Genomic DNA, 13,039 nt, shown 5'->3' on the forward strand with positions numbered 1-13,039 from the left:
TACATATGCAGCGTATGCATCTGCTAATACTCACTGGATTGCTTTTTTTCCCTATTTTCTAATATAGTAAGCCAAACAGACTGTATATACAGAAATTTCCAGCTCACTTTACCATCTCCATAATTTTTCTCCATGCTCAGTAATCTCTTGCAAATATTCTGCATTTTTCCCCAAACACAAAAAGAAAGATTTATCATTTATTAAATGTTTTATGAAATTTTAATTAAGAAAAATGTTCAGTTCTTTCCTGTTTTTATAGACCATTCGTGCTCTTCTCCAAACCTGAGCTGAAATTTTTAACATAGCCTCTCTTTAAAAGATGGATAGAGCCCCGCAGCCTTGTTTCAGAGCTAGAATGTGCTAGAAAATTAGTAAATTTTAAGCTTTTGAAAATCCACCAGGGTAAAGTTGTGATGAAGGTGGTGATTACAGGCTGTAATCATGAGTGTTTTCTGCTGTAAAGTTAGCGTTTTATGATGCGAGTCTTACTCATAGTCTAACTCGAGTGACCGTTAGAGGAACTGCACTAATTGGCAAAAACAAAAAGCCACTGATCTCTTAAAGAAATGACTAACATTTCACCAGCTCGTCAGTTCTTTTTTCTTCCTTTTACTTTTTCCTCACTTTTGTTCATCATGAATCAAACTAACATCTTTTCGCTTTGTGGATGAGAAACCCCCGCCGCTCTCTGTTGATTTAAAATAATCACTGCTTCCAAAGCGAGCGCAAACTCCCACAGAAGGATGCCGTTATTCATTACAGTGGAGCAGAGGAAAATCATGGTGCCTCATTACTCATCCCCTAACATTACATAAACCTCAGTCCTTGAAGTGCTACAAACAACTCTCAGTAGGAGGGCCTCATGAATTGGATATCAGGCTCTTACTCATTGGAGAACTGGATATAGAGTGCCGGACAGGTGATTCGGGAGATATAGTGACGCAGTTTGGAGAGTATATATGTGTGCTGTATGCAGGTAATGCACTTGAAGCAGAGCCATCATTTACTTCAGAGCACAAAAGTTTTTATCTACATTTTCGCAATTTAAAGAAGTGATAAAAACATGAATGCACGTTATCGTTTGCTGTCCCTGGGAGGACATTTGGTTCTTATAAGCTCAGCAACATCAAAACGCACACTGGCAGCCCTGTAGGAGGTTTCCATAAAGGAGTCTGAATAGCTTTATACTTTCACACTGTGCAAGAATTTACATCCCCAAGAGCTGTTGTTGTTGTTAAACGGCAGATACAACTGTGGGAGCATTTGTCAAATGCAAATATCATGACTGTTTGGGCCCGGATATTAGCTCTAGCTTGTTGTGGATAATGGATTTAACTTAGCCTTGCAATGACTAGACCATGCTGTGCAAGTATTATTAAGAGTTCACATTCCAGGCAAGCTTATCCAGTCATTATCCCAGAATATTTTCCAATACTTAAACACTGTAATGAAAATGGAAGCGTTCGAAAAAGCAGCCTGGCCCGGTTGTTGAACAGATTGTACTGTAACCTCAAGGTCGCAGGTTTTTCACACACGTCGATGAGTCTGTCAGCATCATGATGCCCGTGAGGTGAGACTTTAAACCTCCAACATGTTGCTAAGATTCTGCTGCGAGCCGCCTCTTGACCTCTGATGATGTGAGGCAGATTTGTAGTTGTAAACTTTTCTCTCCTTCTTCATTTGAATCAGAGATCCGTCCGGTTTTGCTTAATGAGGCACATTTGTCATTTTGGTTTATATAAATCATTTTTAAAACTCAACTTGACTTCACTGCAATAGGAGTGAAACTTTCCAAGCCTTCTATGTGCTGAAAGAAAGCTTTGTTTAGACCAACTCTGCATGAATAATGCAGCCTCTTCATTTATTTCGGTGGAGTGTTCAGTGGAGGCTCGGTATCATCTGGCAAGGTGCTGTCAAGTGTATAATGCAACTAAATTAACTTTTACCCTGAATGCAGAATTTCTCCTATCCCCTTTCATGCTCATCAAGAGAAAATAAAATCATTTCCACTGTGACAACTTCCCCCTCCTCGTCCTAATGTATTAACTTTGCAGTGTTTTGGTGTCTGGTAACTCTTCATACTTGAGGATCTGTTAAATCCCGAATCATTTTTCATCATCTAGCTGGTACTTGAGACTATGTTGCAGAGCAGGGCGATATGACCAAAAATATTTATCACAATATATATTTGAAAATTTGCGATAACGATATAACTGACGATATAATTGACACTAGACAAAATACTTTACAACTCCACAACTTTATTAATGCAAAAAAACCTAAAACATCAATGTGTTTTCACTTAAACAAGCAGCTGTTTTTTGTGTGCATTAAAGTTATATAAAAATGTAACAGTGCAAATGCAAATTCCTTGCTGACAGTTTAACCAAAAGGCATTTCCGGTGGAAATTGGCCGACATATCCTCAGCATAACCATGTAGAATATCCACAAAACTTAAAAAGAGGTTATACACACACAATACGGTAATATTATGTTGAAGCACAGTACGTATCACTCCGCGAGGCTCCTGCCTACGGTAGCCGTAATGCACCGACAATCCATCAAGCGGTGCGGCTTCGTAGCTTAGCAAAGTCGTACTAAAAACATTTGACAGATTTTCGAGCGCCGTGTACATAAAATCATTTCCAGGTCAGTAAACACAACCAGAATTCATACATAACGCACACGGGATTATAAGGGGCACTGTCGATTTTCAGAAAAATCAAAGGATTGATTTTAAGTGTGTCGTATTTTCCAAACAACACGGTAATAGCGACGGCCCGCTAGCATGCTCTACCAAAAATAGTGCTTTGTTGTGTATCTGAATCTGAGGGACGAAAGCTAAACCAGTTCCACACCACTGAAGTTGCAGCATTTTTACAAACCAGTTCTGGTTCATCCGTTTCGTTCAGCTATTATCTTTTGTCATTCTCCATCACCGCCATGGTTTTTCTGCTTTTTATGAAAACAAAGGCACTGCGCATGCGCGTTTTGCCCATATTCTATCGCGATATTTCATTTTCTTATCGTTGCCCGACATTATACCAGTATTACCGTGAAAGGTACGATATGGCCCAGCCCTACTATGCGGCAACACGATGAATGCTTTGGATCTAACAGTCACAAAGAAGGAGGCATATTCCTCTTTTTTCACTTTAATGTTGGCCTGAACATAGAGGGCACAGACGTGTTCATACCTAACAACCTTTGTCTTATAGGTGTTGGAGTATATCCAGCCATGATAGTAACATCAGTAATGGCAGGAGAAATATAAAAAGAACACAGCTGAGACACAGACGTTTGGATGTTTGGGTTCTTATCCATCACAATCATGTTGCTATCAGGGAGCTTTCTAATCTGCCCGTTTTCATTCTGTTTAATGTCAGTGACCATAAACTTACAGTCGCAGTCAAAAAGAATTAACAAGGAGTCCTGAAAAAGATGTTGTGGCAGCTCCAATCACCCTGATCTCAATATTATGGAGTCAGCGTGAGACTGAAATCCCGCTGGTGCCTCAATCCACAGAAGACGCTCGGAAAAACATACCCGCGAAGTCAAATCTGTGCTTGCGTACAAGAAGGAGAATAGTTGCTGATAGTCAAGCCCCTCAGAATCAGAGAGGCTCGACTCGGGAGGCAGACACCCTCTTTAAGATTCAACTCACAGCTTTCCTTTTTGATAAAGTTTTTAGTTCGAGCTCGATCAGGTGACCCTGAATATCCACTGCTAAAGGCTCAGGCTCCTGGAGGACTTTCAAGTGATGCACTGAGCACTTATTTTCCACTCACGTCTTTTCACTCCCCACCTGTTTATACACCACTGCTGCATTTTTGTCTTATCTCTCCATCCGCCTCTATTTCGTCTTGTTTCTCCATCATCTCTGCTGGAGATTTCTTCCTATTAAAATTGAGTTTTTTCTTCCCAACATCACAAAGTCCTTGCTGATAGGTTTTCTCACAAACACCTTACTGTCCCTTGTGGCGACTGTTGTTGTGATTTGGTGCTATGCAAAAAGGATACTGAATCCCTGCTTCGTCTACAAAGCAGCAGCGTACACACACTAAAAGTTTAGTAATTCCTCGTTTATTCAAACAAACCCATGCTGGGGATTAAAGATGACTCTTTGATATTTTTACCAAAGCGTTTAAACACTGCTCCAGCACCCAGAGGGCCTCAACTAAAACCGCTGACTTAAGCAGTGACAAGATAATGATGGCCGTGGCATTTCTTATCGTACTTTACGCCTTTCAAAAGTTTCCTACCCACTGTTCACTGTCTGCTCATCGTTTTCCTGCTGTACAGACTACCCGTGTGCAGGGATGTTGGGGATGGTGTCTGGCCAGATCTCAGATGCTCAGATCAGTGCCTCGTCCTACGCTGACCGGGGCTGGGTGGCCGAGAACGCGCGTTTATTGACGGGAAGGTCGGGCTGGACCGGACAGTCGACAAAGCAGCCTTTCAAGAATGAGTGGCTGCAGGTGGGTTCACAAACACAGCTGAGTTTAGAGATGAAACAGGCAGATCATGACCTCATGTGTGTTTTATTTGTTTACAGTGTTAGAAAGTTCAGTTATGCATCCAGCAGCCACAAGCACATCCTTAACTGCTGCACTGTTAACTGAAACAGTGCTTCCCAAAGTTTCTGGCTGGTGATGCTTTGATATGAAGACAGTGTCTGCTCACTCATATGGCCACGAGTGCTTTTATAAACGGTTTAAAATAGAGTATACAGTTTATTTTTCCTGTTCCCCACTCAGATGGGAAGCATCAGGCAAGAAAAATATCTACATTTTGACTAGCAAATATCTAAATAGTCTTAAGATTTCTCAAATTATCCTGATTCCCACCTGCAGAGACCCCAGTCCCCAGAGTGGAAACCACTTGTCCGCACCAATCCAAGCCAGTTCTTTTTAAATGAAACCACAGTTTGTCTTTGTCATTTTTATAATCTATCACAGATCATAGGTGTAGACAGTATTTTGCTCCTTCACAGGTGGATCTGGGCCAGGACAAGACAGTGACCGGTGTGGTGATCCAAGGAGGAAAACACCGTGACAGGAACGTCTTCATGAAGAAGTTTAAGGTGGGCCACAGCCTGGACGGAGAGGAGTGGACCATGGTGAAGGAGGAGAACACCACCAGGGTCAAGGTTGGCTCACTTACACATGTAACAGCAAAATGTCACTTTTTATTAGTCTGTGTTTGCGGTGCCTGGCAGCCAGAAGGTCAGGTTGTGTAACGTGAGTGCTGAAAACAACATCTATTTATCTGTTTGAGATGCAGATTAATTAGTTCGCACGCAAAGACAGAGTAAAACAGAAAATGACCAAAGACATGACAGCCAACATAGAAATGAGGAAACACAGTCAGGAAATTGCCCGAGAGGCTAAAAATTAAAACTGCACATCACCAAAACAACAATTAAATCCAAACAGGGACAAAAATTCCAAAATATCAAAAGAACTGAGGCTCAGCATGACTGGAATAATTAAATCAAAACAGCGATCCGATTAAACGAGAATCCAAAACTCAAAAACAACACAGAACACTGTGACTAAATGTGCTTAATATGACTTCAAATGAGCACATCTGAAGGTGGTGCTCGAGGCTATCTGAAAGGACCACGTGTGCACATCAGATGAAAGTGGTTTTACTTTTTCTTTTGGCTTCTATTCCTCTTCTTTCTTTATTCCTCCCCGTGTCTCATTCGGCAGCATTGTGAAGCAAGCGATGAATTACAAGGAAAGCAGATAAAAAAGTTGTTGACATGAAATAAACATCTTCTTACAGACGTCTTTAATTCCTGAAAGCCGTCAGACAGACGCTCTGCACGACACAGCGCCGCTCCTGGAATGAAATGTTAATCACCTAAATTATAGACGGCTTTTCATGTGAGCTCTGTTTGCTGGTCCGTGTTTGTTGGATGCTTTTGTCTGAAGAGCTCCACAAAACTTCCACCAGGAAATCTGTGTTTTTATGGAAGCGAATCATTTTAGTGTACTTTAAATAAACGCAGGCTAGAAGAAGAAAGAAGAACTGTGGGTAAAAAACTGAAGCGGCATTATTGGGGGGTGTGAAATCATCACAGCAGGATTCGGTGACACAAAAAAAGTGCGGCGGGAGTTGCTGCTCGACCACCCACGCATTTATTTATTTTTCACATTCGCCCAAGCTTTGTGCCGAGGTCCCTCGCTTCTCTCTGCACCAGAGCCTCTAAGACGCGTATTGATCAAACGTGTCGATACGTCTGTGTTACAAAAATATTAGTGGTCATACCTTACTGATTCCCTCATCGATCGGCTTTCTAGCACTTTCTTGGCTTAATGACACCACAAAACTGCTGCAACTAAATGAAGTTTTATTGCTCTAGAACAGAGTGCAGGGTGTAGTCCTGAACTGAAGCTGATAAAAACGTTAATATACAAGTAACTTTAAGTTGTTAAGTATATTTCACGTTGCTGGGATTTTTTCTTTTTGTCCTTTAGATGACAGAAAACATAACAAGTCACGATTTTGGTGTAATTTTCTGTCTCTGTAAACATAACTGTAATTCCAATCTGCAAAAAGGAAATGCATGTCGTTGCTCTCGAGACCCTTCTTCCCCTCCTCGGCTGGCCCTGCTGGTGCGACATCCTCCTCTATGTTTTCCAGATGGCAGGGCGGAGGGCGAAGCTGGCCATCAGACTCCTGCTGATTTACTGCAGACGGAGATCTAGATGCTCCCGTCAGCCTCTCCGCTCTGTTTCCTGTAGCTTTTTATAAAAAACGCTTCAAAAGACGAGGCAGGAAGGCTCAGTGGTACGTGTGTTTAAAGGTGCCTGGGCACAAGCACGTACTCTGTACGTACAGTGCATGTTCGTGCATAAAGATGAGCGTATATAGAGTTGTATAACATGTGCAGGTGGCTTATTCTGTCTAATCACAAACAGAAGTCCTGGAAGATGCACAACAAGAACAACAACAACACACAAGTAAAGGATGATTAGCTTTCAGGAACCACATTTGTAATGGATTTTAAGATTACAATTACAGTGGTAACAGTGTAACCTCCCAGCATGCAAATTCAAATCACTCATTTTATGAGTGTAAAAGTGCCACAGTGTTGTCTAAAGAAACTAAAAGGCTACTGTAATTTCCATTGTGGCACTATTCTTTAAAGAGGACCAGAAGCTAATTTCCAGATCCATTTTTTAATTCTTTACCAGAAAATCTTTCCATGATTCTCAATTTAAAATAATCCTTATTCTTCTTGAATTTCCCCTGCGTGCAGCCCCTTACTTTGTCCTTTTTTAAACTCCTCCTCCTTTCTTCTTCTTCTGCTGATTGACTGCCCCTCTGAAAGTTTGAACAGCATGTGGGCGGGGCTTCTGTGCCTGATATGACCATATAAGGATACCCTCTCTGACAGGAAATTTTTTTAAAACTAGCAGGTTCGTATACTCATCAGATATATGTTGGATTTTATGCGTACCTGCAGACAAACATAACATTTGTGTTATGGAACGGCTGTGTGCAGGCAGGAAAAGGACCCACAGTGCAGACTACAGAGACAGAGACAGACATGAACTCAAAAAACAGCTTGAATGCTGAACTCAAAAGGGTAACAAAACTGAGAATACAAAATAAGCTTACACAGCAAGATAAGGGTGGATCGCAACATGGACACAGAGAAACACAGGGCTTAAATACACGGAGCAATCAGGGAATGGCAAACAGGAGGGAAACACAGCTGGGGCAACTCAGGCCTAACGAGACAAAGGAAGCAAAACCAGACACATTAACATAAGACATGGACCTTCAAAGTAAAACAGGAAACATAACACAGAGACGCAGACTTGACACGGGGATACAGCAGACAGGGGAGACAGCAACTATGGATCACAGACAGAAAACCAGAACACTAAAACTCTAACAAAACCCACATAGAAAACCTAAACTAAGAATAAACCTATAACCCATAATATAATGAAATAAACAAAATCAAAGAACCAAAACCACAAAACACTGGGCCGATGACCCAGGAACTCTAACAATTTGTGCATTTGCACATGTAGACATTAAGAGCTGCAACAGTTTTGCCTTTAGTTTCTTATGAAAGGCCACTTTTAGTCAGCACATACCAGAACATGCTAAGGTGTTAGCAAAGATGGAACAGCTTTAGTGTAACAGTTATGTCCATACACAAACTTTTCATATTATAATTCCAGCTATACTGCCACTCTGCAGCCTGTAATAAATCAGGCACGAGGAAACCGCAGCGCTTCAGACATGCAGGCGTGCGTTTGGTGTTTGGTGTCCCGCCACTTGGTTCCCGGTGTGACTGTAACCATTTTCATCTGTGCTGCTTCCATGCTGAAAATATGAAAGGATGGCCTCTGGATCTGATTTCCTCCTTTCATTTTGTTTCAGCTCCTTGTCAAACAGAGTAATGCCTGATCAGAGACAGCACACGCTGTTTTTTTCTGTTATTCTTATCAAAGCCCCGAGGATGGGGCTTTACAGCAGTGAGTGCTGCAGAGTGTTCAGAATAGCTTGGTAGTATTAGTTATACTGGTACCTTCCTCTGTAAATGACAGAGCTTTCATACCAGTTTCATACGTTTACTTCTTTGATGCAATTTCATGCATCTCATATCAGAAAGATCCTTAGACTCTATACACTGGTGATAATTACAGGTAAAATTATGAACGACTTAACTATAAAGCTGCACAAGTTAGATCAGAAAGCATGCTTTCCAACTTTATGGTCATTTGATTCAGGGATACAAACATATATCCACCAAAAATCTATATCAGCTTATGTAGGGCTGCAGATCAGATGATGTTTACCGCTGTCAGTGGTCGATATTTATCAGCTGTATCGCATTCATTTCATAATCACATCCCTTGTTTATATGTAAAGGCCTAAATCTGTGCAATACCTTTATTTCTTCAGGTATTTTTGGGGAATCAGAACCATGACACCCCGGAGCTAAGATCCATAGGTCCACTTATTACCCGCTTGATCAGGATCTATCCGGAGAGAGCCACCAACGAGGGCGTGGGCCTCCGTTTAGAGCTGCTGGGCTGCGAACTGGAGGGTGAGTCCCTTTTACCACAAACAGATCTATCAGTCCGTCGTTCTGCAGTATGCCACAAAGATATAAAGAATGGCATTAAGCCTGTGATGTGGAGCAAGTTTGAACTGGATCAGATTACACTGGAAAACTTAACAGCATGTTGCAGTTTAATATCCTGATATTACACACTCCTGTGGTTTCTGCCTTTGGCAGGCTTGGTCTTGCTTGAAAGTGGCACTGAGCTTTCATAAACCATAGCAAATAGCATGCAGAAAAAAGAAGGTGAATTCCAGAAACTGCAAAGAAACTCGTTGCAGGAAGACGGAATTTACCGTTGGGGTTGTTGACAGAAGGAAACAAAAAACCCACAGTGAGGCACAATGGGACACACGCACAGTAAATGTTTTGTATCTGGGCTGAGTCTTAGATCTCAGTCATCACACTCACAAACATTCAGACTACATCTCTAGGCCGCATGTTTTATCTCATGTTTAAAACATCGTACTAACAAGAAAGCTCAAACTTTACGCCTCTGTTGTTGTGCATCGTTCTCTCACATTTTCTGTTATTCAGTTTACTTTAAGGTGTTAAATGAAATAAAGCAGGCAAACATAAAAACAGCAGGTATATTTAAAGTTTGCTTGGTTTTTTCCTCAAATGAAGTTCACCGTTAAAAACATTACTTGAATCCTTTTTTTTCTTCAGCCTCTTTAAGAGAGAGAGCAGGTGACGTGCTGCGGCAGTTCTAAATCTATTGATCTGCAGTTTTTGCTTCTTTTAAATCGCACATGACTCTTGAAAACCATTTGCCTTAGATTACATTACAGCAATCCATGTGAGTCAAAAGCTTTAAACACTTGATTTCAAGCATGATTTTGTCACCATAGACGGAAAAGGTTGAAAAAATTAAGCCAGTGTGAAAGTGCCTCAAACCTGCACGCTCATTGGCTAACAGATGGTAACAATGTAAAGATGTATATGGTTATTTTAGCGACAGATACCTCACTCAAACTGCTTGTCGAATCTTTTTGTTTGCGAGGGGCAGCCAATCAGAAGAAAGCTTCCTCAGAAAGAGGGAAAGGGAGCTAAAGCAGCTCGTTTCAGACTGAAGGCACGCACAAAAGCCCAGGATAAGATAAATAAGGATAATTTATAACAGTGACTCAGGCAAACGCTAATGAAATCTTTGAAAACGTTCGACATGCAAACAGTATTTGGCCTCAGTCAGCCGTTAAACAGTAAACTGCTTACACTTCACGCTGGTTGGTGTAATGAGAGGCAGAAAGAGAGTGTGAGCACACGAAAAGGCTGACGCATGCCGTGGCAGGGTACTATCTCTGCTGTTGCAGTGGTCAGAGCTTGACGGGTGTGTGGGAGAAAAAGGGAGAGGAAGAGAGGGAGGAAGGGTTTGACCTCTCACAGTAGGTGAGGAAGGAACAGATGAAGGGAGGAAGCAGGCTCTCTGATGGAGTATCTGGTTGCACTGTAGGGAGAATGATAAGAATCAGCAAAACCACGCAGGACTGCGCGTGAGAGCCCGAGAGAGGAGAAGACTGATTAAAGGACGGAGAAGACAAAGAGATGAGAGAAGTACGCGGGGCATCTTAGATCTGTCAACTCAATTAAATCAACCATGTTAAACTGAATTTTTGAAAACCTTAAAATCTCTCAACAGCTAATTGTTTTTTCTTTGTATTCACGTTCCCTTCAAAGAAAAATGTTTCCCAGTCGACAGGGAAGCAGCTCGGAGACAGCGACAGTACCTGCACACCTAATTGTGCAAACCATTAACTTTAATACTGCTCCTCAACTAAAATCCAGTAAAAGTAAGCAGCTCATATGCAAAACAAACATCCTACTCTTCCCTAGATGAAAACAGTAAACACACTTTCTTGTGCGGAGTCCAACCTACAGTAATATCCGCAGCTGACACATACTCTAGTGATATGCTTGTGAATGCAACAGTTTGTGACTCATGTTACAGATGGACTGTGACTCATTGTTTTTGACAGATGATCTACCATGTAGGTCTGTTTGCATGTGGGCATATGTGGGTCATATTAAAGGAAAAGCATTAATCCTTGACCCTTACAGCAAGGGGCTGAGTTCCTTCTGTTCCACTCTGGGGGCATTTTACTGGCATTGTTAGGGTGCACTTGTTTTTTTGGCCGGGAAAATCACAGCAAATCGGTTTGGGTTTCTTTTTTAAGTTGTTCTGAGTGGGAGTGGAAGATGGCAGTGCCCACCTTAATAAGAAATAAACCGTCACTGAGCAGTTTTGGGAGTGCAGCAGTGATGTAAATCATCTTCAATCTTTGGAGTCACCAGATCTTAACAAGTCTAAACACCTGAAGCCAGTGTGAAAGTGCCTCAAACCTGCATTTTGTCTGATGGCCATGAGAGGGCGATACCTGTGGTTGGAAAAGGACTTCCAGTCCTATTGAGGTGTATGAGAAAACAGCTTTCTGTCTGGACCTCTGTAAACACCTTCCTGATGAGTTTTAGGGGTTAGTTACTCATTTTGGGTTCATATTGACTGAAAAATCAAAAGTCTGTGTGGCAAGTCACACAAGCATGTCGATTATCAGGTTGGAGAGGTAGGATGGGTCGATGGACGGATTTCTTTTATCAATGAAAGACACAGTCTTGGTCACTCCTTAAAAGCAGAGGTCACTCAGTGAGAAAGGCAACAGTTTTGCAGCAAAAGTAAATTAAATTAGGACGCTCATCTGCCAAAATAACTGCTGCTGAAGCTCACATTTATGAACCAACCAATCGGAATACAGCGTGAAATGATGCGGATGAACTTGATGTACTTGTAGGGAAAAAAAAGCCAAACAAACTTGAACAGAGTAGATGCAAAACAGAATTTGTCTTGTTTCTGAGATGCTTCCTCCAGCTGTTATCGTGACTGCAACAACGAGAGCGTAGCAGGGAAACAAACATAGACTGCAGCATCACGAAACAGTCTGATGTCCTCCCCAAGTTCGAGTTCCACAAAATTGATTTCCACTTTTTCCTTTAATTTGTCACTCCTCCACTTATGTAGACTTTGCTGGGAGATAATCGCACAAAACAATCCACACATTTTTACATGTGTTTTTAAACAACACTGTGTACAGTATGTGGTGGATGATGGTGTGGCATTATTAAGTTAAACTGATACTTTAGTGTATTTTTAGTTAAAGGGGGGTCACTGCAATACACACTGCAGCAGGAGACATGACACAGACACTTTAATCCCACTGCTTGCAGCACGTGCACACATACTTAATAAAATACATGCAAACCATGTGGATACATATAAAAACGTGGTACATAGACATTCACAGTCATATCCAATTATCCAAATCACAGCTTTCTTGTAGGAACAGAGAAGCTCGCTGAGGCAGTTTGGTGCTTCATAAATGTGCATAATGACCTCAAGTGGTCCTTAAAGGGCTAAACAAGCAAAATTTGTGCTATTAAATAAATAAAATGTGCTAAAGCTATTGTCGAAAGCTTTAGAAATGTACGGTGTCGGATATACCAAGCATCAACTAGCAGTTCATTTATAACTGAAAACAGGTTTTTGTTAATTAGACCAAGAGCCGCGCTTCATTAATGAGTCTCCCTCTCTTTTCACGAGAACATCAAGATGCCAACTCGAGCCCAGACAAACACAAGCGAAGAGAAACTAACAAGCTCAACGATATTCCTGCGGATCACTTTCAGCAGCTTAATCAGATGTTTTGCCTCGAGCTCCGAGTTAAATCAGCTCGACGCGTACATCCACGCTGCTGTAAGAGCAAACCTCCATCCCACTCGAAATGTCGCAGACACGTTTCCTTACAAAGTTTAATTATATGCAGACCATCTGTGGTTTTCACATAGTCTGCATACGCTTAATGCAAGTTCAATTTGTTTAATTTACATAAAAACACATCACCACACATTGACTGCAGAGTAGAATTTAACAAGATACAAGAGTTTGTCATTAT

At 41.4% G+C, this 13,039-nt stretch overlaps 1 protein-coding gene across 1 annotated transcript in view; it reads left to right on the forward strand.

Annotated features, from left to right (window-relative positions):
- Positions 1–13,039, forward strand: part of LOC146647648 (neuropilin-1a-like) — a 94,995-nt gene that overhangs the window by 68,711 nt on the left and 13,245 nt on the right. The window contains exons 9-11 of the mRNA XM_085388670.1: positions 4,304–4,479; positions 4,995–5,150; positions 8,936–9,080. Coding sequence (XP_085244796.1) covers positions 4,304–4,479; positions 4,995–5,150; positions 8,936–9,080 — 477 coding nt within the window. The remainder of the gene's footprint in view (positions 1–4,303; positions 4,480–4,994; positions 5,151–8,935; positions 9,081–13,039) is intronic.

The sequence above is a fragment of the Rhamphochromis longiceps genome, linkage group LG18 (genome assembly GCF_057381845.1).
Source record: "Rhamphochromis longiceps isolate RC_006_pf linkage group LG18, R_longiceps_female_GT1.1, whole genome shotgun sequence".
Classification (NCBI taxonomy): domain Eukaryota; kingdom Metazoa; phylum Chordata; class Actinopteri; order Cichliformes; family Cichlidae; genus Rhamphochromis; species Rhamphochromis longiceps.